The 23,287-nt window shown below is 39.9% G+C and overlaps 2 protein-coding genes across 9 annotated transcripts in view; one reads left to right on the plus strand and one right to left on the minus strand.

The window, feature by feature from the left end:
• The window catches only part of PCGF5 (polycomb group ring finger 5), a 39,838-nt gene extending 19,803 nt beyond the window's left edge, over positions 1-20,035 (plus strand). For 5 of the 8 annotated variants that reach the window (XM_083503243.1, XM_083503241.1, XM_083503240.1 and 2 more), the window contains exons 3-10: positions 944-1,040; positions 3,637-3,692; positions 3,803-3,862; positions 4,568-4,716; positions 6,152-6,250; positions 7,802-7,891; positions 9,518-9,577; positions 11,698-13,172. In XM_083503243.1, the coding sequence (XP_083359369.1) occupies positions 944-1,040; positions 3,637-3,692; positions 3,803-3,862; positions 4,568-4,716; positions 6,152-6,250; positions 7,802-7,891; positions 9,518-9,577; positions 11,698-11,745 (659 nt within the window). In that variant the 3' untranslated portion in view covers positions 11,746-13,172. Of the gene's footprint in view, positions 1-943; positions 1,041-3,636; positions 3,693-3,802; positions 3,863-4,567; positions 4,717-6,151; positions 6,251-7,801; positions 7,892-9,438; positions 9,578-11,697 lie in introns of all 8 variants that reach the window. The other 3 variants (XM_083503246.1, XM_083503245.1, XR_014526191.1) reach the window with 2 other exon arrangements.
• ANKRD1 (ankyrin repeat domain 1) overlaps positions 1-23,287 on the minus strand; it is a 190,615-nt gene that overhangs the window by 74,568 nt on the left and 92,760 nt on the right. The gene's annotated exons all lie outside the window — the stretch shown is intronic.

The raw sequence follows: 23,287 nt of genomic DNA on the forward strand, positions 1-23,287 counted from the left end.
ACCAGTTTGTTATAACTCACAATATCTGGTTCACAGATTAAACTAAGATTAGAAGAAACTGAAAGTAAACATTAGCAAAGTTCTATTCCCAGGTACTTGGGAGAAGTCCAGGGCTCATTTCAGCTTGTGAACATCACACTAAATCATGGTTTAGCATGATGTCCAAATTGGGTCATGGTGGACATGTACCTGGAAGTTAAAGCCAATGGTAGCTTCCCTGAACATGTCTACTGCAAGTATTTGGAGACTTATTTCTCCCCTTTACACCTGGTGGTATCCACTGAAGGGACACAGAATTTCAGATACTGTGGGAGGTTTTCCTTAATGTTGCTGTTGGCTGCTTTGATGGAAGAGAAAATGCTGAATTAAAATATTTAAATAAATAATGCAGGCACACGTGCAACATAAATCTGTCTCTTCCCCAAATCCAGAAGCTTTGCTTTGTGTTTTCCCTAAATTGGTATGATAAATCTTGATTGTTACTTTAAATCAGTGTTGGGTAACCTGTGGCCCTCCAGATGTTGGGACTGTGGCCAATGGCCTGTGATGGTGAGAGCTGTAGTTCAACAACGTCTGGGGAGTCTCAGTTCCCTGTCCTGGCTTTAAATTTTTAAGTTATTTTGAAAAGAATCACTTCAGTTTACATTAAAAGAGAGCTCTGCAGCCTATCTGAATCTCCTTGCATGCTCTGTGCAAATGGAGCTCCTAGCTTCTTCTTGGATTTGAATTTTGAGAGCACATGCAAATCAGTTTAGAGAAGTCAGCAGATTTTACCAGGTGTGCTAGAAAGAAAATCCCAACACTATATGAAGAAGGCAGGAAGGAACTTGGGATGTACTTGTGATAGGTGTGGGCATGTTCTTTTAAATGATAGCATTCAGAAATCATTCATCCATCCAATTTACATTTTTTTCTAATACCTATTTCTTACTTGATTTTGTAGTTTGTAAGAGTTGTATTGTGCAGCACTTCGAAGAAAGCAATGACTGTCCCAGATGTGGCAATCAAGTCCATGAGACCAATCCATTAGAAATGTTACGGTAAGAAGATATTAAATACAAATTATTTCAGTGGAGAGAGTTTGTCTTAAATTGCCTTTTGACGTGATTGGCTACCTACAGAAATATAGAACGCTACCATACCGAGTCTGACCATTGGTCCATACAACTCATTATTGCATCTATGCTGAGTGGCAGTAATGCTCCAAGCTTTCAGATTGACCAGGATGCAATCCCATGATAATAGTGTGTGTAATCATGTCTTTTTACCTTACTTGCCTGCCTGCTCCTCTTCTCCTAGCAGTGCAAAATAATTGTCTTTTATGCAGTGCAGTGTAATGACATCAGTTCAGTTTCTTTCTAAAAACAAAAAACTAACTGGTGCACCCAAATGGCCTTTTAAACAAACAAAAATCACAAGAACTTTAAATGTCCTTGAGATTAGGGATAGGGTAGGAGAGCATACAGAAAACTAACATGTAGGAGGATCAGACTACGTAATCATGGGCTTGGAAGAAAATGAGGTGCCTGTTTGTAATGGGGAAGCAAGTAGGGAAATATCCTTGGGAAAATAATGCCAAGAGATCATGGCTGTTTCTGCTTCTTTGCTCCCTTTTTCTTTTGCTGAATCTGCAGGGTTTTTCACCTTCTTTCCTCTTACTTTTCAAATATGACTATTAATGGATACTTCTATAGTGGGAGAAGAGGTTAAGATGTAAAAAGGAAAAAAAAAACCTCCCCAAACCAAGTGGTCATACTGGAAGGTGGATATATAATGTGTTTTGTTGGTTTCAATGGTTGAGTTGCAACACGGTTTCACTGCAACAAGATCTATGTCCTAGATTTTACTGATTGTTAAAGAGATGCACAGAACTATCTTCTGTTGCTAAAGAACAGGAAGCCCAGATTTCCAGAACTATTCTTATGCTAAGTTGCAAGGTAGCATTACTGTATGTAGAGTAGTAAGAAACTGTGGGAAAAGACATATATGCTGGATCACACCAACAGCCTTCTCCCTTGGTCAGTACTGCTGCTACCCCCACTGGCAGGAGAAAGTGAATGACTTGGGTCATGAATGGCTACCTACAGGGAGCCTCTTCTGAATGATTTCAATTCCCTTATAATCTGTAGCACAAGTTCCTTCTGAAGCCACTGTATCTGAGATGCTTTCACCTCAGGCACTCAGTTGCAGGGAATTATTTTTATTTCTTTCCAGTTGCATGAGGTGGAGGCGGCAGCAAAGAAGGAAGCAGGTGAGGCAGGACTAATGGCTTGAACCAGCATTGAAATTGTTCTGTGCTCATCTGTTAGTACAGCTGCAAAACTGTGCTCACAGACGACAGTACAGGTGAAATATCTGCTGCGTGTCCTCATTTTGTTATATTTCATGACTACCTTCACTTTTAATGTTCATTAGAAATCCCATTTCAGCACAAGTACATCAAAACTGTAATAAAATATATATAATATTAGTAACTGAGCATGAATACTATCCAGTTCATAACAATCAATGGCAGTTAATGCAACTTGTCTGTCTGTGGTTTGCTACTAGCTTAGGACAAAACTGGTCTATTGGCTCTGTACTGGTAAGTGGACAGGAGAGTCAGTAGATTTTTATGGATTGCCTTTTTCCAGAAGAGTTTTGCAATCTGATCTGTTTGAGGGGAAGGTCTATCCTTTAGATCAATCAGCTGCTCATAGGGACCAGTCCTGAAGCTTCTCATACGACCCTCCATCCCTTTAATTCCCCACTTACGCAGGGGTTACATTCCGGCACCCCATGCACACAAGTGAAAATTACGTAAGGTCTAAACACCCTTTAAATGCCCTTTCTGCCAGTCTCTCTCCAATCCTGATCAAAAGTACTGCTTCTGGCTGGGGGCTGGAGGATGTGGGGGAAACTGGCGATGGCTGCTGTGCTACCACATACATCAGCTGTTAGGCGGGGAGGCTGAACAGCCTAAACCTAAATTACAGGAATGTGACCATGTTATTTTTAGGGGAAGTTTGCAGACAAATTTTAAAGGGGCAAATAAAGTCCCTTTAGCATTATAGGATAATGAGCCAAACTACACATTTTTCTGTTGTGTGTAGTTTTTGCTTTGTACAGATTACTGCCATAAGAGAATTATTATACTTTTCTTCTCTGGAGATCTTTCTTCTGAAAACTGTAATCCCCCCCCCCCCGATATATACACACACATACCAGAAAAAAATTTTTGATACATTTAGTGGACAAAGAAAAAAATGGTACTCTATTCCCCCTACATTCTTTTTTATTTGTCTGTCAATATTTTTTGGCTCCATACATTCTCAATACAATTGCAACTAGTGGTAGAATTTCCAGCAGAGGTTGATTAGAAGGAGGCAAGGCCAGGCATTCTGTGGCTAGTCTTGTCCGTAGGAAGGTACTTTGGGATCACAGACAATGTTTAAATATCTCTGTATAGTTGTTTGGGAAATTTGTATCTTAAATAATTGCTGTCAAAAACAGTGTTCTGAAGGTTTTCTTCCTCGTTTCCTTTCAAGTTCTACAATGCATGTTTATAAAATTTGTTATCAGCTAGATTTAAAAAAAAAGGATAACTTTTTTAAAGACGTCAAAAGACTTGTTTTCTTTCTGTTTATCTCTCTTCAGGCTGGATAACACATTAGAGGAAATTATATTTAAGTTGGTCCCAGGGCTTCGAGAACGTAAGTATCCCCCTCTTCATTTGGTTGCTTGCTTTCTTTTCTTTGCAATCCTGTTGATATTCCAGCATAACTGAACTGAAATATCATGCTCCTTTTTTGTTGTGAACTAGAAGAACTATACCGTGAGACTGAATTCTGGAAGAAAAACAAACCTCAAGAAAATGGAGATGGTAATTACATCCTTGATTTTTTAAAAGTAACGTTTCGATAAGATCCATTGTATTTTAATTTCAGACGTCAAAAGCTGCATGAGAGTCAGTGCTCGCAAAACTATACCTGTATGTTCAGCTGTTGCTTTTTCCCTTGGAGTTAACTCTTGCAGCTATTAGTTACATGGCTTATTTATACACATCATACGGTAAAATGCTTAGCTTCTAGAGTTGGTTGTCTACATAGTTGTGCATATAGAGAATATATGTTATGCTGTTTCTAATGTTTTTTATCCAGTTATACCTCCTAGGAGCATTCTTGTGCATCTGAAATGTTTCACATGGGCATACATAAGGAAAGGATTTGGGCTTTTGTTTTTTGTCAAAATCTGTAATCTGCTATTTGAAAAAAGAGAAATAGAATTGGGTGTTATTGTCATCAGCATACCGATGGCATCTCCCTCCCAAACCCAAAAAACCTCCCATAGCAGTCTTGTGAAGATATTGAACAGCAGAATAGATAAAATAGACCTATTTGTGACTGCATGTGCAACTGCCACAACACAAAGAAGGAACACTCGGCACCACCGCACTGAGTTATGCCTCACTGGTTTCAGTACAACTTACTGCTTAGTAAGCATGCTGTGGATTTCATTCTTAGTCCGTTTGTTTGAAGGTTGTGGAATATGTGTAAATAGTATGTTTTATTTCATTTTATTTATGCAGAAGAAAATCCAAAATCTGAAGATCCCAAAGATGATGAAAATGGAGATGAAAATCAAGATGATAAAGACTATCACAGGAGTGACCCACAGATTGCTATTTGTCTGGATTGTTTACGTAACAATGGGCAGTCCGGGGATAATGTAGTAAAAGTGAGTTTTGATAATATTTTTGTTTCTTAAATAACTCGAGCAGTATGAACCCTTTTTATCTTCATGCTGTAAACAGCATAGGTTTGTTGACAGTTGAAGATTCTCATTTCCTGCAACTGTATCGTTGTGTGCAACCTCTATTTCATGAGCAGTGAGAGGTGCCAAGGGTGCCTGCATTTACCCAGGGTTCACTTGCCTTGGGATGAAGGTCAGTAGAGACTGTGCTGTCTTTAGCATACATAGTTATTTATTTCCTATAATTAACACCCAAACAGATCTTGCTTCCCCAAGGGACGCCCAAAGCCAGGGAAGCTCCAAGTCACCACTCTGAGTCCAGCACAGAGCAAATATGCTTCTGTGTCTCCAGCTTCCAGCATCAGCATCACATACACAGCCCTCCTTGGCCTATTCTTCTCCATCCTAGGATGGCAAGGCATCCAGCCAGGGGAGGGGGGAGTCCATCCATTTGTCTCTATGGCAACAGAGATCATTCTTTAAGTTGCCAGGGACAGTGACCTTGACAAAAGAACTGGTCTGATCAGTTCAGCAACCTTTTCTAGTAGATTTAAAGCCTCCTTGATAAAGGAGCATAGGCTTGGAGGGACCCAGGGTATCATCCAGACTGACCCACAAACCTATAATATTCTTTTTCAAAACTATAGGAAGGCTGAACCCTTCCCCTGCTTTTGCTTTGGAACACCTGTACCCAGGTTGCCCCACCCCCACCCCCATGGGCTCATTTTCAGTCACTGAGTCTTGTTAGAATACATAAAACAGCAGGGGAAGTTTCAGCACCCTTTTGCCTATTGCCACTTCTCCACTTGAAATCAGCCTGCTACTTTCCCATATAGCGGCAGTCGAAAATATAGGCAGATGTGTTGTTTGGTCTTCAAATGTCAGTGTTTTATTTAAAACATTTCTTACCTGCCCTTCAATGCAAATACCATTCCATTTAACTGCAAATTAAAACAAATTGAGACACATTATACAAGTACTAAAAATAGAGTAGTTAAAACCAGCCAGCTAAAATAAACATCAGTACTAACAATGAAGTCCACTAAGAGCCTGGGCAAATAACCAGGTTTTCAGCTGCTGTTGAAAGGTTAAAAGAGTGGGTGCCAATTGTATCTCACAAGGAAAGTGTTCTATGTATAAAAGTTTTGTTACACCTGTGAGCATACCTTTATAACAGCTGGCATGCTGCCCTAAAACAACACTAAGTAGAGTAGCATTTGTGTTGTAACTGAAAGTTTGTCAAATGAAGCTAACCTAAGGCTTCCAAATTCTAAATGTGTTCTACCACTTAGCTGTAGTACTTTCTCATCCTATGAATGATCAAGCAGGTTTGTCTGTTTTTCATTGGGTTTCATTTTGGAACCCAACAAAGACTGAAATGTGTATTCAAATTTACAGTTTTTTGTCTTCTTTCCCTTAGGGTCTGATGAAGAAATTCATCCGGTGTTCTACGCGAGTTACTGTAGGGACCATCAAGAAGTTTCTAAGTTTAAAATTAAAGCTTCCAAGTTCTTATGAGGTATGATAGACAACAAGCCAAAGATTTTACACTCCTTCCTGTGATTAAGTTAAATGGACATATCATGTCAGGCTTCAGATGTACAAATATTGTTTGGCTTTAATGTCAATAAGCCAGCCCCTTCCAAATTTACTAAGATGCCGGTCACACTGAGTTCAGTGTACTCCACTGTAAGTGTGCATGGGATTGCAGTTTTAGTGTCGTAATCGAGGGTAAAGCCTATCTTTTACTGGTTATTATTATTCACTGAGAAATCAGCATTAATGTGACCCCAGTGAAAAATGCTACTAACTGCATAAACATTTCCTCAGTGAAAGTGTTACTTCATCTGAAATGGTATTTGTTTCTAACGCTGAGATATAGATGGGTGTTATTACAATGAAACAGGAAGTTTTGTCTCACTCAGACAATGAGACATTAATAATCTATCCTTCAGCTCTAACTGTGAAAGCAGCTGTAGGAGTAAGACAGGTTCTATAACCATAAATGCCAACAAATTGAACATTGGCATTTTTGGCCATAAATAGTGATTTGAAGAGGGAACATAGCACTATGGATACAGCACATGGCTGCATTCATTAAGTTCCAAGTTCAGTTTCTGCCATCTCCAGTTTGTTTTTCTAAGATCACATGGAAGGCCTTGGCCTAAAACTTTGGAGAACTGTTGCATATTTAAGCTGCCCATGGTGGACCAGATGGACAAATACTGTAGCTTGGTATAAGGCAGTTTCCTGTACTTGTATGTAAAATAATTATTTGCCTTCCTTAATGATCAGACTGGCTGCCCCTCCCTTTTTTCCCCTTAAGCAGCATATGCAAATTTATTTGTACATTCTCCACCTTACTTTTTTAAAAATCACAATCATGTAGCTTTCCTATGCTCGCTAAAAGCCCTTTACTAATCTGATAATAGGGACGCAGGTGGCTCTGTGGGTTATATCACAGAGCCTAGGACTTGCCGATCAGAAGGTCGGTGGTTCGAATCCCCGTGACGGGGTGAGCTCCCATTGCTCGGTCTCTGTTCCTGCCAACCTAGCAGTTCAAAAGCACGTCAAAGTGCAAGTAGATAAATAGGTACCGCAACCCCAGAGTTGGTCATGACTGGACCTAATGGTTAGGGGTCCCTTTACCTTTTAATCTGATAATGGGATCAAATGGACTCCCAAGTAAATCATGGTTTAAAAACACTCCAAGTTGATATGCCGCAATCCAAGCAGCTTTTCTAGTTTGTCTCATTGTAGGTGGCATGTATAGATGCTGGGTCTCGTGTCTGGATTGAAAGTAAAAATACACGTGGACTTGTAAAAAAAGATCTTTCTGGATCAGGGCCATTTTGTTTGTATTTTGTTCAGTTAAACAATGATCAATAGCATTATGTTGCACTAGGATAATGTGTTCTCGTTTATATTCCCTATCATTGCCTCTTATATACTAATCAGTTTTAGGAAACATTGCAATAATTTATGGAAATTGGTGTTTTTATGTTTGTGTTTTTTACTCTTAAGGTTATTTTGTGATTTACAGTACTTCCCTTTTCCTTTTCTTTCTAAGCTGGATGTACTATGCAATGGGGAGATCATGGGGAAAGATCACACTATGGAATTCATCTATATGACAAGATGGAGACTACGAGGCGAAAATGTAAATAAAATTAGAAATAACTTAACTCTAATAATTTATTTTGTATATATATAGCTTATTTGCTATCTTAAGTTTCTAAATTTATCTTTAAAAGCCTCAACAGGACTTATTAATAGCTATTTAAAAATGCATTGCTGGCTTCCAATAGTCCATGATTTCCCAAATTTTATGATACAGTGGCATGATAACTGATGGTTATTCCAAACCAGCACCACCTTGGCTGCTTTGGCACAGAGTGTAAACAAGGAAACCAGCTGGCAGTAGCCACTTCTTGCTGGGAACTAAGGTAAAAATTAAGTCATGGAGTCCAGGGAGAAGGGGGCCTTGCAGCCTAAGAATGTATTTGTCAGTGAAAAGTACAGAAAACAAAGCTGCTTGGTGCCAAGTGGTTACAAAAAACAAAAGAGAAATAGATCTGGGGAAATTGGGAGGGTACTTGAACATTTATCATAAAGAGATCTAGTAGTTAGCTGCTTCCTCACAAAGTACCATTTCAAAAAGATGAGCACTTGACATGGGTACCATTAGTACCATCTATTATAGTATTCTGAGCAATGACTCAGACAGGCTGAGAAATGATTAAATGCAATAATATTTAAGGACTTTCAGATTTGGAAAGGAATTGACTTGCATTGCTAAAAGTGATGACTTCAGAAAGATAATCCCTGGTTATGTTTTGCAATCATTTATGTAGATAGAAATCGTCCTTTAGACTAGTAGCACTTTTAAAACATGGCTTATACTAGTTTAATGCTTAGTATGAGCAGATAGGAGCTTGCACAATACATCTTTCTCTTTTCCTTGCAGTGCCCCTACAGAACACTGGAGCTGTAAATAGCTGCATAAGTGGAGGGGAGGGATGCACAGTATCAGATTAGAAAAACTTGCACCATGGAGATGCTTATTGGGAGGAGCAGAGGAAGGGAAAGGTCCATTGCATGAGCTTATCATGCACTCACACAGTGTTGTATACAACCCTATTCATCTACTGAATATAAAATAATGGCTGGGGGGATTATATATTTTCAATTCTAAGTGAATTCTAGTCGCAACTAAGAAACTATTTGCATATCTTATAGCCTTAGGTAGCCTTTTTTTATTCCAGTTTGTGCCTTAAGCCCTCCAAGTTAAGTGGAAAGCACTTTCACTCATTCAAGGAGAAAGTTCCTAATTCCCTCTCGTTGCATCTGCACCCTTTGCTGCACAAATCCTGAAAAGAGTTGAGGATCCTCCAAGAACACTCCCAACTCTCTGTAGGCAATTCTGAAAGAGTAGGTAAACTGTAGACCAGGAGGCAGGGAGAGGGAACAATTGAGGATACTTTTGTTTATGCAGAAGCACTTTTTATTCCCCTTTTACAATGGGGATTTCAGATCAGGCTCTAGTAATTTTCACCTTGCTCCCTTTATAGTTCTTTTGATTATAAAATGAATATGCCTACTAATAAAATTGGTCCAGTACAAGTTATACGTTTTGCTGTTAATCTCTGATAGCAATGCAATATCTGCCTTAATTGTAAAATAATTAAATTCTCAAATGTGAAACAGAATTATAAATGAGATGACTGATAATCCATGTCCAGTTGTGGATGCCTCTTATCTGATCAGAAACTCGTCTCCTTCGCAGTTTCGGTGTCAGAACTGCTCATCTTCGCAAGTCTGCTCACAGGATGGCTCTTTTTATCAGGTAAGAGGCACTCCCGACTGTACACATTATAGTCATTAAGATGACATTAACACAACCATTGTTAATGAAGCCCAATGGGTGGCGGGTGTCCTTTTAATTCCATATAAGAAAGTCTCTCAAGACCAAAATTAGCCTTGCAGGTCATAAGCCTCAGGTGCTTTCAGAAGGTCATGCAGATTAATTTTTTTAATGCATGTAATAATATTTATTTATTAATTTATTTGTGAAATTTATATCCTACTTTTCTTTTTGCATACCCAAGGCACATATCAAAGATAGAAATACTATAAAACAGTGACACTAAGGCTATAGTCCTAAGTCCTGATTAGCACTTCTGTAGGACCTTAGAATCCAGTGGGCATTCCCACCCAGTGGCCTCTTCCTATGGGGGTGCAGGGAGCTCCCTCACCACAGAAGCCCCTGCTGCAGCTATGGATCTGCTGGATCCTAAGCCAGTCCAGCTCCTGAAGAGAGACCCAGTCTGTTGTGCCAACCTGCAGCTGGTACAGCCCAACAAAAGGGAGAGAAGTGAATGTCACTGCCCCTCCCTCCTGCCCTGGCCATTATAAGTTAAAGAACATTGAAGTGGCTCTGCCGTTCTGTTTACCCCACTGACCCCTGGCCAGAGTTAGGATTACTTTGCTCATAGATATATAAACATAAGTATCCTAAGAAAACTTCAGAGATATGTTATAACAATTGAGGGCAAACTTCTCCCTGTACTGCTGGCACTTGATGTTGACTGGCTACCACATAGATGGGAGTTAGAAGGTAGTATTTAGCCCCTCTATCTGCTGTGGTTGTACCAGCAGCCTTGGTGACTCCCTCTGATGCTGTTTAATTGTTTGTGTATGATTTAAACACTTTTAATTGTTAGGATACGTGGAGACTAGGAGTGAATAGTTCATAGCCATGTTTCATTAAGATAACTGGGAAAAGAACAAACACCTGTATGTATATATATATATAGAGAGAGAGTTCAGTAGTGAGATGATAATTAAACTTCTGATAAAATAATCCAATTCCTTAGCTTTTTGTAAAATAATAAGCCAAAATGATAGGCCAAAATGTCACAAGGTGATTTGCCCTCCTATAGCACTGCTTGCTCAAGTTACGTTACATGTAACTAAAGCTGCATTCTCATGCAGCAATGGGATGATCCCTGAATTGCCTGAAAACAGGGCCGGCACGTCCTGTTTTGCCGCCAGAGGCAAAAGGGGAAGTGCTGCTACTGCACTGCCCACCCCGCTCCCTCTGCTGCTGGAAGAGAAGTGGTGTTGGCACCAGCACTGATTTCTGTTGAGATTTCACTGAAGTCTCGCAAGATCTCACCAGAAATCTTGGGGGCGCTGCCTCAGGAATTTTTACCACCCAAGATGGCTGCTTCACCCTGCCCCACAGGTGAGCCGGGCCTGCCTTTCACCACCCAAGATGGTGTTTGATAGTTTAATTTATGTTAATAGTTTATTTAGCTGCTTAGGACTTCATGGGATTTCAGCCTAAGATTTCAAAGCAATTTAGGAATAGCATTAGAATAATTGACAAATTTTATTTTTGTGCAGTAAAATTACTTGTGCCGTAAAGGAAGAAGAGTTTTATCCAGGGTTGCGTACATGATGGTCCTCCCACCAATTTTGCCTTCACTTATGTTAAGCTGAACTATAGTGAGTGGCACAAGAGCCCTCAGTGTATTTAGCTTCCTCCTGCTCTCTGGAACATGTGATGAAGCCCAGTAAGGCCCCCAGCAGCAGATTCGCCAGGTTCACTGCTTCAAAGCAGGCCTGAATAAACAGACTGGAAATGACATTTTCATAGGGGCTGCTTTGAAAGGCTATACAGAGGGAAATAATGGGTTCAGATTGGTCCAGAAATTAGGCAATGTATTGTCTGATTTGAGGAGAAATACTTCAGCTCATCTCCAAGGCAGTCTGACATGACATGGGAAGAGCTAGCCCAACTTTTGTTGTTTTAATATACAGAGCCCCTCCTTTTCGTTTTGCTTCTTTAATGTGTATAAGTTGATGAGTAGGTAGTATATTTTGATGCATTTTAAATAATTCTACTGCATATGTGCTTATGTCTACATGCTGTCATTGTTTCTGTTTTCATTGTGGTTCTAGTCTTACCCCATGGTACTCCAGTATCGACCCAGAATTGACTTCGGTTAGACCAAAGGGCCAGATCCCACTGAGACTAAACCTGCACTATATTTACCCATCGACAGATTGCACAATGAATGGACGTGCCTGGATTTGGGGGGGGTGAGAAAACAAGGATCAGAATTCCAGCATGCAGATACGGACTTTTTCTTCAGCTGATCAACTATCTTCCCCCCCGCTAGCGTAATCCAAGTGCCATTCTCCTACTGAAACATTCATAAGATGTTTGTGACATCAGAGTTTGCGAGTCATAGCCAAATAGTTAAATGTATAGTCTGAATCTCTGGAATACTTGCTTTGCCTGTTAGAAACCTTCCTTGGTCCATAACATTGATTACATCGGCAGAGATGGCCATCGGCTCTTTCACATGTGGTGTTGCTGTTCGTTTGTTTTTTTTCCACATTAACTATCTTACTGAAAAATGTTGTTTGAAAGTACTGTATAAAAAGGTTAAATATGCCTTTACATTTTTTTTTGTATATAATACATGTTTTAGAAATGTGGTTGTTGTGCCACTAACGTTTTCTCATTCAGTTCCCCATAGGTCCAGGTAGCCAACTTGTTAGTATACAGCAGTCTCTTTGCAGAATTTGAAATTTTAGATTTTGTGTCAGAGAAGTTAAATGCGACAGTTTGTATTGAATTGAAATGGTATAATGTCTCATATCCTTTCAGCAGTGTATATAACTTAACCTAGAGTTTTAAATTGCAGAAATAGCAAATCTGTAAACATGCAGCAGGTAAGGTTATTTTGTCTTTTTAAAAGTCTATTACATAATATTTTTTTAAATAAAAGAAGAAACAGGAAGCGTCATAAACTGTAATATAAAAAGTGTTAGGTATTTTTTGAAACTGTTGCCGTTGCAGGCTTCCCTTTTCAGATTTCCTTGAAGGCAACAATGTGGGAAAGAGGTAGTTTTGAAATTGGTGGTCTTAAGTGTGCTAGATTAGGACCACTGCACCTAAATATGTGTCTGTATTATTTTAATATATTCAGTAACACATCGACATGTTGTAAAATGTTAATGGCATTTCAACCACATTTTTGGGTTATCTGGAATCTAAAAGCTATAGTAGAACTGGTTGTAACACCTGAAACAGAAACAGATTTAACATGATTGACAAAGCTACCTGACCAAAACCCACTGACTGTTCAAGGGAGGGGGGAGGTTTCCCCTGACAAGCGGTAGTGTTACAAAAATACTAATGGCTGCCTTAGGTATCGCATGTGCATTCTTCCTCTTTTAAAAATGTTGTGTTTTGTTTATGGATATCATTACAAAGCTAGTAACATATTGTTATTTTGTTTCCTGTCTTCCATTACTTTTGCACAGTTAAAAGCCAAAACAATACAGCTGAATGATCTGTACAAGTTTTAATAAACAGAGTTATTTGTAGAGTAAACGGCACACTACAAGTAACTACATTCACTTTCGGATGCTATGATGTAATTAATTCACTTCAGGAAAATGTGGCAGTACAAATACCACAGCCCTAGCATGTAAAAGTAGGAAGTAGATGGTGAAATAACTGTAGGCTGCCATTTCTGTGCCCCACAACATGATCAGGAGTGTCAGGCACAACACAGCAGATGGGAGGAAAAAGGAGTGGCTGGACTAAAGCCCATGCTGTCTTCCTCTAACTTATACTTGATGACAGTGTCAATAACCATCACCTGTTAAATGCTCTGGGCATGGTGCAGAAGTACCACTTGCATACACTCCTATTTTGGGTGCAGAGAGCTTGCACCTGCCTAACGTTCTCCCCCTTTCAGCAGTTTGGCCTGCCACTCATGCCATATCAAAAACTGATTTTCTAATTCACTTCAGTTTCCAAAGCAGTTGTTTCACTGTATGTGAGGCTGCCGCTTGAGAAGAATGAGTCCACAGCTTCTTTAAGCTCTTGGAACTACTTATCTGGATCTTAGCCAGATATTTTTTTTACACACACAGGTAACATCTAGCAGTGGATCTTAATTACATTATATAAGCCTACTTCTGTGTATAGGTTAGTATTTTAGGATGTGGCAAATTCCCCCTTTGCACTGTGTTTCACTAGAATGATTCCGGATATTACCTAGAAGGGCAAGGGGAGGAGAAAGTTAATGCGTTGATTTGTGTATCTGTTTGCATAGTCCTGGATGACACCCGAAGCAGTAGCTCCTGCATCTTCCTTTGGGTGCAGATGCAGAATGTGTATACTTTGCCATGGAGAGGATATGGGAGTCACCACTTTCCCCCAAAGTGTAACCCCATATGTTCCCCATATGTAACCCAAAAGCTTGGAAAGAGATGCATAGACCATAGTCTTCAGCTTTTTTAGGTAACATCCAAAGATGCCCTGAAAAATCTGTCAGTGCAGATCCGTTGTATGCATAGTGGCTTTACTTAAGCTACTGAAATTGTTGCCGTTTAAGATCTGAAGGACCTCCAATAGCAACAAATATTGACATATTTTCTTCATCAGTGCTCTGCCAACTTGAGCATTGTTAAAAATTCCCACAAACAAAAGACTTTCTTATTTTCACAAATGGAGTATGTGCAACTTATTTCTGAACTATTTTTTGGTTTCCTGTGGAAAATGAGCTGTTAAATCCTTCCTTTGATTCATGGAGGTAAATGTAATGTTTCAAAACTTCATTCCAACTGACTTAAAATACATTCTCAAAATAATCTATTTATTTTAATAGCATGCTTCCTTTAAACGTGTTTTGTCCAAATCCTCAGAAATCTAACAATTATAAACCTTGTGTAATTATGTTGTACGCTGGCAGAAAATTTGCTATTCTCCGTAGAGAAAGGGCCATATAAAAACTAGAATTTGGGGTCTGGCTACAAAGATTTTCTACATCAATTGCAGTAGCATCTCGGATGTTTAGGGCTGGGAACCAACATCTAGTTCATCTTATTTTTTATTTTTTTGCATTTTGTTTTTAGTAGCGTAACCTTGATTAATGGGAGCAAATATTTTCCACTTGGAAAAAAAAGCATGGAAATCCAAGACAGACTTGTGAGCTGTGAAACGCTAAGAGCCTTAAAATGTTTCTTGCACATGTAACCTCTTTGTGGCTTATACCATTGCATTTCTGGTTCAGTTGTATAGTGCCTCTACAGAGTTGGTTGGGTAATTGTAGGAAGGACCACCAAGTGCAGTCGTCTTCTATAGAACTTTCTAACTTCTTAGTTCACTGACGATTCTACCTATTTGTTCATCTGATCACTCCTAAAAATATATAAACAGTGTGCCAAGAACAAGTTAAATATGAAATATTAATAGAGCACTATCACAGGCTTCCTGTGTCAGAGGAACATTGCATAAATGAAGATAGTGCACACAGAGATATCCATAGCCAAACTGACTGGGGGTAAAAAATAAAATCAAACCAGACAATGGCTTCACTGTTTGCTCACTTTCTCTAAGCCTAGTATGTGCTGAGGATTCTCATTCCAAGGCATGTTTTCTATTGGGAGAGTTCATACCTCAGCAATAAAGCACATGATTTACATACAGAAGGTCTCAAATGACATCTTTAGTTAAAATTAGGATAGAAAAGACTGCTTCCTGGAGAGCAGCTGACAGAAAAGAGTGGACAATACTGGGCTTGATGGGCAAATAGTCTCCATGGACATTGAAGCTGTTTCCCATGTGCAGGCTGGCATTTTCCTTTCACAGAAGAAATGGAAAGCTTTTAATCTCACCCTGGGCATTTGAAACTACTCTTCTGCATGCCCAGCCCAAAGAATTGTAACACTGCTGTGCCCGCAAGTAAGCAGTAAATAGTATACAAGCTTAGGGCAGATAGGGATCCCTATAGGATAAGACATGAGGTTACATATGTAGATTGATTTGCAGGATCGAAGCAATGCTACAGGTTTAGATTCATCTCTTGCACAGAAATAAAGATTTTGCCTGGTTTCTCTTCCCTTGAACGAAATTTCAACTAGTTAGTAATGTGTATTCTTTGAAGGTTTCATGCCAAATGGTTTACTTTCTTTTTCTTCAATCTCAAATGCCTATATAATGCAATACTGTTAAATTAGAATAAACAAACACACAGTTTTCCTAAATTAAAATCCCCCGTTTTCCCAGATTAAAATGCTTATTCAAGTTGTTTACACAAAACTGCTTTAAAGATTGGATGGGAAGGGTCCTCTTCTACAGTTTAGGATAGACGTGTGTGCTGCTTCTGGAGAATTGAAATAAAAAGTACACATTTCCATGGCTGTTCTTGACTCTTGCCGAAGTTAAGTGTTAGGCTGAATGGGCTAAGTGACACTCTGCTTTTCTTGTAGCATCTTTTATGCAGAGCAGTGTGTGAAAAGAAGAGAAGGGCATTTCTGCTTTATACGCATTTCCCAAGGTCAATGAGTGATAAGCAAGCAGGATTAGTAATTTAAGAGAGAGAGAGAGACCAGGAAATATTCCCAGAATGCTTAGTTATCTTTGTAAAAGATGACACAAAAACACAGGGGGCTTATTTCCCCTATGAATGGAATATACCTCCTAGAACTGCATTTGTTTTGTTTTCTTGGCAAGGGGTTCACATTTAATGATGATCTTGGATGCTGGAGAGTGCCTGAAGGTCTCTGTTGCTTTAAAATTGGTCCTGAGAAATGCTCACTTACGAAAAGGTACAAAGGCTTTTGCTTCAGTGCTGGTGGCTCTGCTATACCTGGCCTATGAACCAAAAACTCTGTGCCCTGTCGATCTTGTAAATCTGCAAAGCACAAAATACTGATCAAACTAATTTCATTCAGCCTTTTAAAAATAGCTTTGAGGTTTAGTTACATAATCCTTAGCCAGAAAGAATAGGCCTGGAGTATGTGACAAGGTATTAACATCCATTTTATAGATCTTTGTAGTATTTTTGTTTGTTTGTTTTAGCAAAGAACATTGCTTTCAATCATGTCTGTCCTGTGGGTTAGCAAATAAGGCAACACTGTGTTATGCATTATACACAACATAGTCCATTTTGATACATCTTTTCAAAGTAATTTTAACCTTTTTAAAAAAAAAATTGTCCACAAAATTTTATTTGCTTTCTAGACTAGAAAATAAAAATGCATAGATTAGCGTACCACATTACAGTCAGCCATTGAAAAGAGAAACTGTGTGGCATTAAAAAATAATAACCCAGGTAACTTCTTGAGTGCTGTATTCCTGTACACACTTACTTGGGTGTGAGCACCCCCAGAACTTTGTAGGACTGACATCTGGGTCAGCCTGCATAGGATGGACTGTAAGTGTCCTTGCATAAGATGTGAGCTGCTTCCACCTGGCAGTTTATTGTGGATATAGTGCTGCTCATGTATGCCAGTTCTGTGCAGTGTCCACACAACATCCTTATCAAAATGTCATCCCATGATATTTTCCCTTTTAATCTGGATTTACTGTTTTTGCAGAAAATCTGATAAGTAAAGAAAACCCCTGCAGAAACAGTAAGTCTGTATTAAATTGGGGGGCAGGGAAGGATATGGGATGGCATTTTGTTGAAGATCTGTAGACACAGCAACAGATTTGCATCAATGAGCAGCACCAAGTCTAAAATAAACTGCCTTGAGAATCACAACAAGTGGTAGGGACCAGAGAAGAGAGAGATTAGCTGTTATGCTTCTAAACTTATTTGTATGTAGTTGGTGGTTGAATTGGTACTCTAACGGCTCTTGAAGTATGTAGAGAACTAATTGCATAATATCCCGTTGTTAATTTTCTTTTCAGGTATGAACTATTTTAAGCCTTTTCTTTTTCTGTGTCAAAAGTGGTAACATAATAAACCTTTTTGTGGTTGTAAAGTTTAGCTTATGAATCATTCAAATTGAAGTGAAAAAATAATCCAGGTCATTATTAATGACAGTCTATCCTACTTAGGAATAAATGTATTTTTGTAAAGGAAATGCACTTGTAAATATTTACTCTGTTATCTGTTATCTGATATCTATGTTTTGTTTTGGAGGGGGGAAATGCTGCCTCTTAGGGGATCGCCTAAATATTTTTAGGTTTGTGCTAAAATGGATTTCCTTTGCATTTGTGGCATGTTCATTCTGTACATAGCTGAATAGTTACAACTGGGCTAAGCACGTTTTATATCTGGACTTAGCTAAGTATGTCTTGAGTATGCCACAGAGTCTTTCATTAAATCTACCTGAAAGCAGAATATGCATTGGTGCTGTGTTTCCATTATCGATATTAGCTTCCTTCTGCCTTACAGCATTCCTACCTTTGTCACCATGTTATAACAAAGTTCTGGATTAACTGTGACAGTCACACTCCAGATTGATGTATCACTGGCTGCTTACGGTACTTTCTGTTTGCAGCTTATAATAGGATTGTGAGCTGTGGGTATCAAAAGTGGTGAGCCAGTAGACAGAGGACCCCTCCAGATGATCTCTTTATTGAGCATTCATCCCACAGCAGTTAGATTCACTGAACATTTGTAGTGATTTGTCTGCATTCGTCCTACTTTGCTTGTTAGTCATCTACCTGTTAGTCATCTGTTCATCTCAGACTTTTCAATATACTTCCTGGTCTCTTTCCTAACCACAAAAAGTCCATTTTGTTTTAAAAGTGGGCTTGCTATACTAGGGGAACAGAGCACCTCAGTCTGCTTCCATTGCTCACGCCTAAAGTTCTGGTATGCACTTTAATCTTTCCCACAGATCCCTGACAGTCTGGAGGCACCCAGAGCAAGTAAGGCCAAGACCAAAACAAACAAACAAAACTCCTTGTGAGTTAGGACAGATCTTGGGCTCAGGGCAAGATGGTAGAGAGAGAAGCTGGTTGGTTATGATGAGTGGAGGCTGGCAAACTCTGAAGTCAGCTGGCTATTTAGCCCCCAATCCTGATTATTTTAACAGAAGACCATTTTACCTCTTGGCCCAATAAAAGGCTGGCTGCTTGGCAACCAGGTTATAAAACCCATTCTCATATCCAGTCAGTAGTTCAGTGAACTGGGGTGGGGGCGGGGACAAAGAAATGATCCAAATATATATTTTTCCAGTGCAGGTGGGTTGTATACCTGCATATTTTGAAAAGCTGTTCCCTAGGAAACTGCTGTTGGAACACAGAAAAGGTTTCAGCTGCAATTCTTGAATGACTAATACAAGGGGGGTTGCTGTCTGAAAAGAATTGAGATGGGGAAGGTGCTTAAGCTATAAGACTAGAGTTAGCCATTGGAAATTGTGCAATAGCTGGAATTTAGTCCTTTTTTAATCTATCTTTTTGGGCCAATCACTGGGAAATAAATTACCTGCGCTATAGAATGAAGGTGGACGTCAACAACCCTGGAACTCAGGCTTGTGGTCAGATTCTGATAACTGTAATTCTGAGATGTTGCCTGACCTGAATCCCTTTAGAATAGCAGAATTCCATGCCGTTGCATATAATCTCTTTGATGGAAATGCTGTATAGTATATCTGAACACATGTGGCTGACCCAAAGTTTCCACTTTCACTCCTGAATGCTTTAACTCCAGTTGTTAATCTTTATTGTGTTGTCTGTTTTCCCAGAGAATTCTTAGTTCTCAACCACTATGCCAGAGAATTTGTTAATGTCTTTTAATGTTATGACATTATGACCTCCAGTTACTTTTCCTGAGCTGGATTGCAGCCTGCAAAACACATGCCTGTCTGAGAAACAGTGGCCGACATTAATTATATCTAAGGCAAGGTGTAGATGTTGCATTCTATTATGATCAATATTTTTGGTGGCTGCTTGTCGTTTTGAAGTTTTGATTTGTATCAGAAGGCAATACCAGTAAAAGACACAGCAGCATGTGCACATTATATAAACTTGGCTGAAGAAATGTGTTATTAATCAGCTCGGGGGACAGGCAGGGAATGTACAAATAGTACTAGCCCACACAAATTTGCACTAGTCAACTTATCCACAACTTCCTATGTTAGTAGATGGATTAAGGAAGAATGAATGAACCAAAACTCCTCAAATTTAGCAAATGTTCCTTATCTAGCATGACTGGAGGTGATTCATACTTGCCATGGGCAGTCAGATTAGTAGCCATTTATGACCCTGTCATTAATTATATTACATGTTACGTACTCATTTTAATAAGGGAGATAATGCTTCAAAGGCTGCGTTTAATGCTAATATCGATGTTCACAGCACCATTGTAAGCTGCTGGTGGAAACCACATCTTGTACGGTCCATATGCTGCAATATGCTTCTGCCCCAGTTGGCTAAAATCCTATAAATAAATATCAAGTTGGGCAAGTTGTATAACTCCCTTGCTTGTTAGCCCTGAATTGCTCCTTTCTGAAAGCAATAAATATATTCATGTTGTAACATCTGTTGTGCAGCCTACAGTAAGAGGCATCTTGTTGCACTTTCGTTTTCTATCTAATTTATTTTGTGCTATAAAAAGAATTCTTTGGTTCATCTGAAAAATTGTCTCATTTGTAAAAGGCTTTGAATGAAAGTGTTCTCTGGCTTCAACTCACATCACACTGGCAACCATAACGACTTCACACTGACCATACAAAAATAAATAAATCAAAATAAAGTTCCATTGAGTGGGATCTTGGATCATTGTGGCACTAAATCCACACCACCAGCATTATGCCATGTAATTTCAATTCAAATAATATTTGCTCATTTACCATATATTCATGCCTCCTCCTAGAATTAGGCTAGGATCCAAAGTATCTTTGGATGCCCGAGTGGTTTCATTATTTTATTTTATTTTTTTTATTTGTATCATAGCTTTCAAAATACAAATCTTGTAGCTTACAAGAAACATTAAACTACCGGTACATTTTAAAATGAAAAGCATAACAAAATGCCATAAATATCCTTCCTGCATGCCAGATGATGATAGAATGCTCTGTTGGGAGAGACAGAATAAGATCTAGCTGGGAAACACTCTGATGATGTTTGCTTTTCTTTTTTTTTGTATTCCACCCTCTCCTGGAAGCCTTTGCACAGGGCACTGAATGTCCTTGATGGGGGGGGGGGGGTCTGGTGGGAGGGAAAGCCTCCTGGGCCAGAGCACTGGCCCCTCTAGTCCAGCATCCTGTTCTCACAGTGGCCACCCAGATGCCTATGGGAAACCAAGCAGGACCAGAGCACAAGACCACTTCTCCTTCTCATAGCTCCTGGCATGCAGAAGCATTACTTGATGCAGAGTATAGTCATTGATAGCCTTCTCCTCCATGAATTTCTCCCTGCTTATCTGAAGAACATCCAAACATTTCATCTCACACAAGGGCTTTTGGTCTGCTTTATACGTGGGATTTTCCGATGCAGAGATAATCGGTTTCTCAATCCATATACTAGCAGCAAAATAAATGCTCGTGCCAATTAAATCTTTTATTGCCTGTGTTTCATCAGAACCATTTTTCTCATTTGATCCTGATCTTGCCTCTGTGACACTGGCCGGGGACTGCATAATGTCTTTAGTATCTATCTATTCATCCACCCACCCACCCTAGAAGTTTGCTTAAAGCAAAGGCTATTTCCTGCAAGGTGCTCAACTGTTGCTAACAAACGCCCTACTGCTATATGATCAGACCTGGCAAATGGACAAATGCACCGGGGCCAGCCCATTCTGTTGCGTAAAACAAGTTGGCACCTCATATTTCGCATACAGAATCTGATGACAGGAGTAAGCCAGCAGTAAGTCACACCAAGCAAGTTGGAGTTAATTATTAGTAAAAACAGGATCTGCACAAAGAGTGTCAGGCCTAATGGGCAAAGCAACTCATCTCTGGTTCGTCTTGTCCCCATGAAGCATGGGACTGAAGGTCCCTGCTGCCTCACAGCTGCCTAAGTCCCCTCCTCTCCAGGGTTTCCCCCAAGCAATCAAACTCTGTGGGAAGCTAAATTCTCCTCTGCCCTTTTCATGCCTCTCCTAGTTTTGGGAGGCCACAGGGGAGGAGAACTTATCAAAGCAAGAGGGGGAGATATCTTTCCCCAGTTGGGAAAGATTGCCTCTTTCCCCAGTTAGACCCATGTCTGCCTCTGGGCCTCCCGCTTGATTTGGACATTTCTTCACCACAGACCCTCTAAGCTCACTAAGCCCTGTTCCCTCCTCAGCTTCCGAAACCTCCTCTTCCTAGTCTTCTCCCTCTGGCCACCCATCATTGGTCCACCACCAATCCCTGGGCTCTGAGCCTTCTTCCCTTAGGGGTTCCCCAACTGGTTCCTCCCACCATTCCTCTGCGACCAACCAGTCCATAACATCTGATCACAATGTCAGCTGAGTCCAACTTCTGGGAATGAGACATCACAGTTCAGTGCAGCAGGCGAAAGGGTGTAAGTCGTGTGGCCTTAACAGCTCTCCCCTAACACAGAATCATAGAATTGTAGAGTTGGAAGGGACCCCAGGGTCATTAGCCCAACCCACTGCAATGCAGTAATCTCAGCTAAAGCACTCACAACAGGTTGCCATCCAACCTCTGCTTAAAAACCTCCAAGGAAGGCTTTTCTCACTGCTGCCCCTCATCCACCTCACTCTGCCTAATGGCCCTGCGTGGGGCATTTCTTTGTAAACACGCAAAAAAGAGGGTTTGCCTTTTCCTCCTTAACTTTCAGTGATAATTAAGCATTATGAATAATGTGTGACCGTCACAAACAGTTCTCCGGCACATTTTTAAAAAGGTTTGTTAATCTCTACTCCTCTACATAGCTATATATACACATTGTTGTTATGTATTTTAATTTAGGAAATGACATCCCTTTGTATAAATAATTCCGAAAAGCTGGGGAAGAGTGTTTCTGAATGCAAGGATATTTTCTCTTCCTCTGTTATTTTAATGGGACGCATGCCAACCTTTTTATGAATTATGAATGCAGAAGGCTCCTTTCCAAATGAAGTTGCTGGATGCCTGCCATCCGAATGAGGCATTTGCCTGACAGAATGCCAGCACATTTTTTGTTGTTGTTTAAGTCAAAACTGAATGATTAAATCGCTTTTTCCATCAAAGGGAAAATTCCATGGAAGGAAAAAGAGGGAAGCAAGTTCATGAGCTGGTGCTCAAGAAAACGACCTGTAGCAGCGCCTAAAACAATCTGTTGTCTTCTGTCATAACTGAGATTTTTAAAAACCCAGGCAGATTACAATAAAATATCAAAATAGCAATTGCTTTACATAGGTATGTAGGAAGTTGCCATATACCAGATCAGACCCAAACAGGCCGAGCGCAAAAAGAGCTTTTAAGCTATTTAGCCAGCCTTGGAGGCTGGGATGTTCTCACTGCATCTTGTGGGGCTATCTGAGTCCCTGCAAGCATCTCTAGCCTTTCAGAACCAGTGCACTGAACAGGCCTTGCCCACCCAAGCAAGGGGGAGAGCTTGAAAGTTCTTACCATGCCAGGAAAACTCAGTGCAAAAGGAGCTTTTAAACTTTCTGCCTGTCTTGCATCTACCTTGCAGAATTTCAACCAGCCGGCCTTCGACCGCATATGTTAAATGTGTGTAAGATGCAGTTGTACTGTACAGTCTAAGAAAAGGAGGCGTTTAAAAGTAGCAGAATGGTGCACAATCACAGGGAAACAAGCAGAGAGTGTAAGGAGGAATGCACAGTGGCTGCAGACTACT

This window comes from Podarcis liolepis (assembly GCF_965112155.1).
Source record: "Podarcis liolepis genome assembly, chromosome: 5".
In the NCBI taxonomy this organism is placed as follows: domain Eukaryota; kingdom Metazoa; phylum Chordata; class Lepidosauria; order Squamata; family Lacertidae; genus Podarcis; species Podarcis liolepis.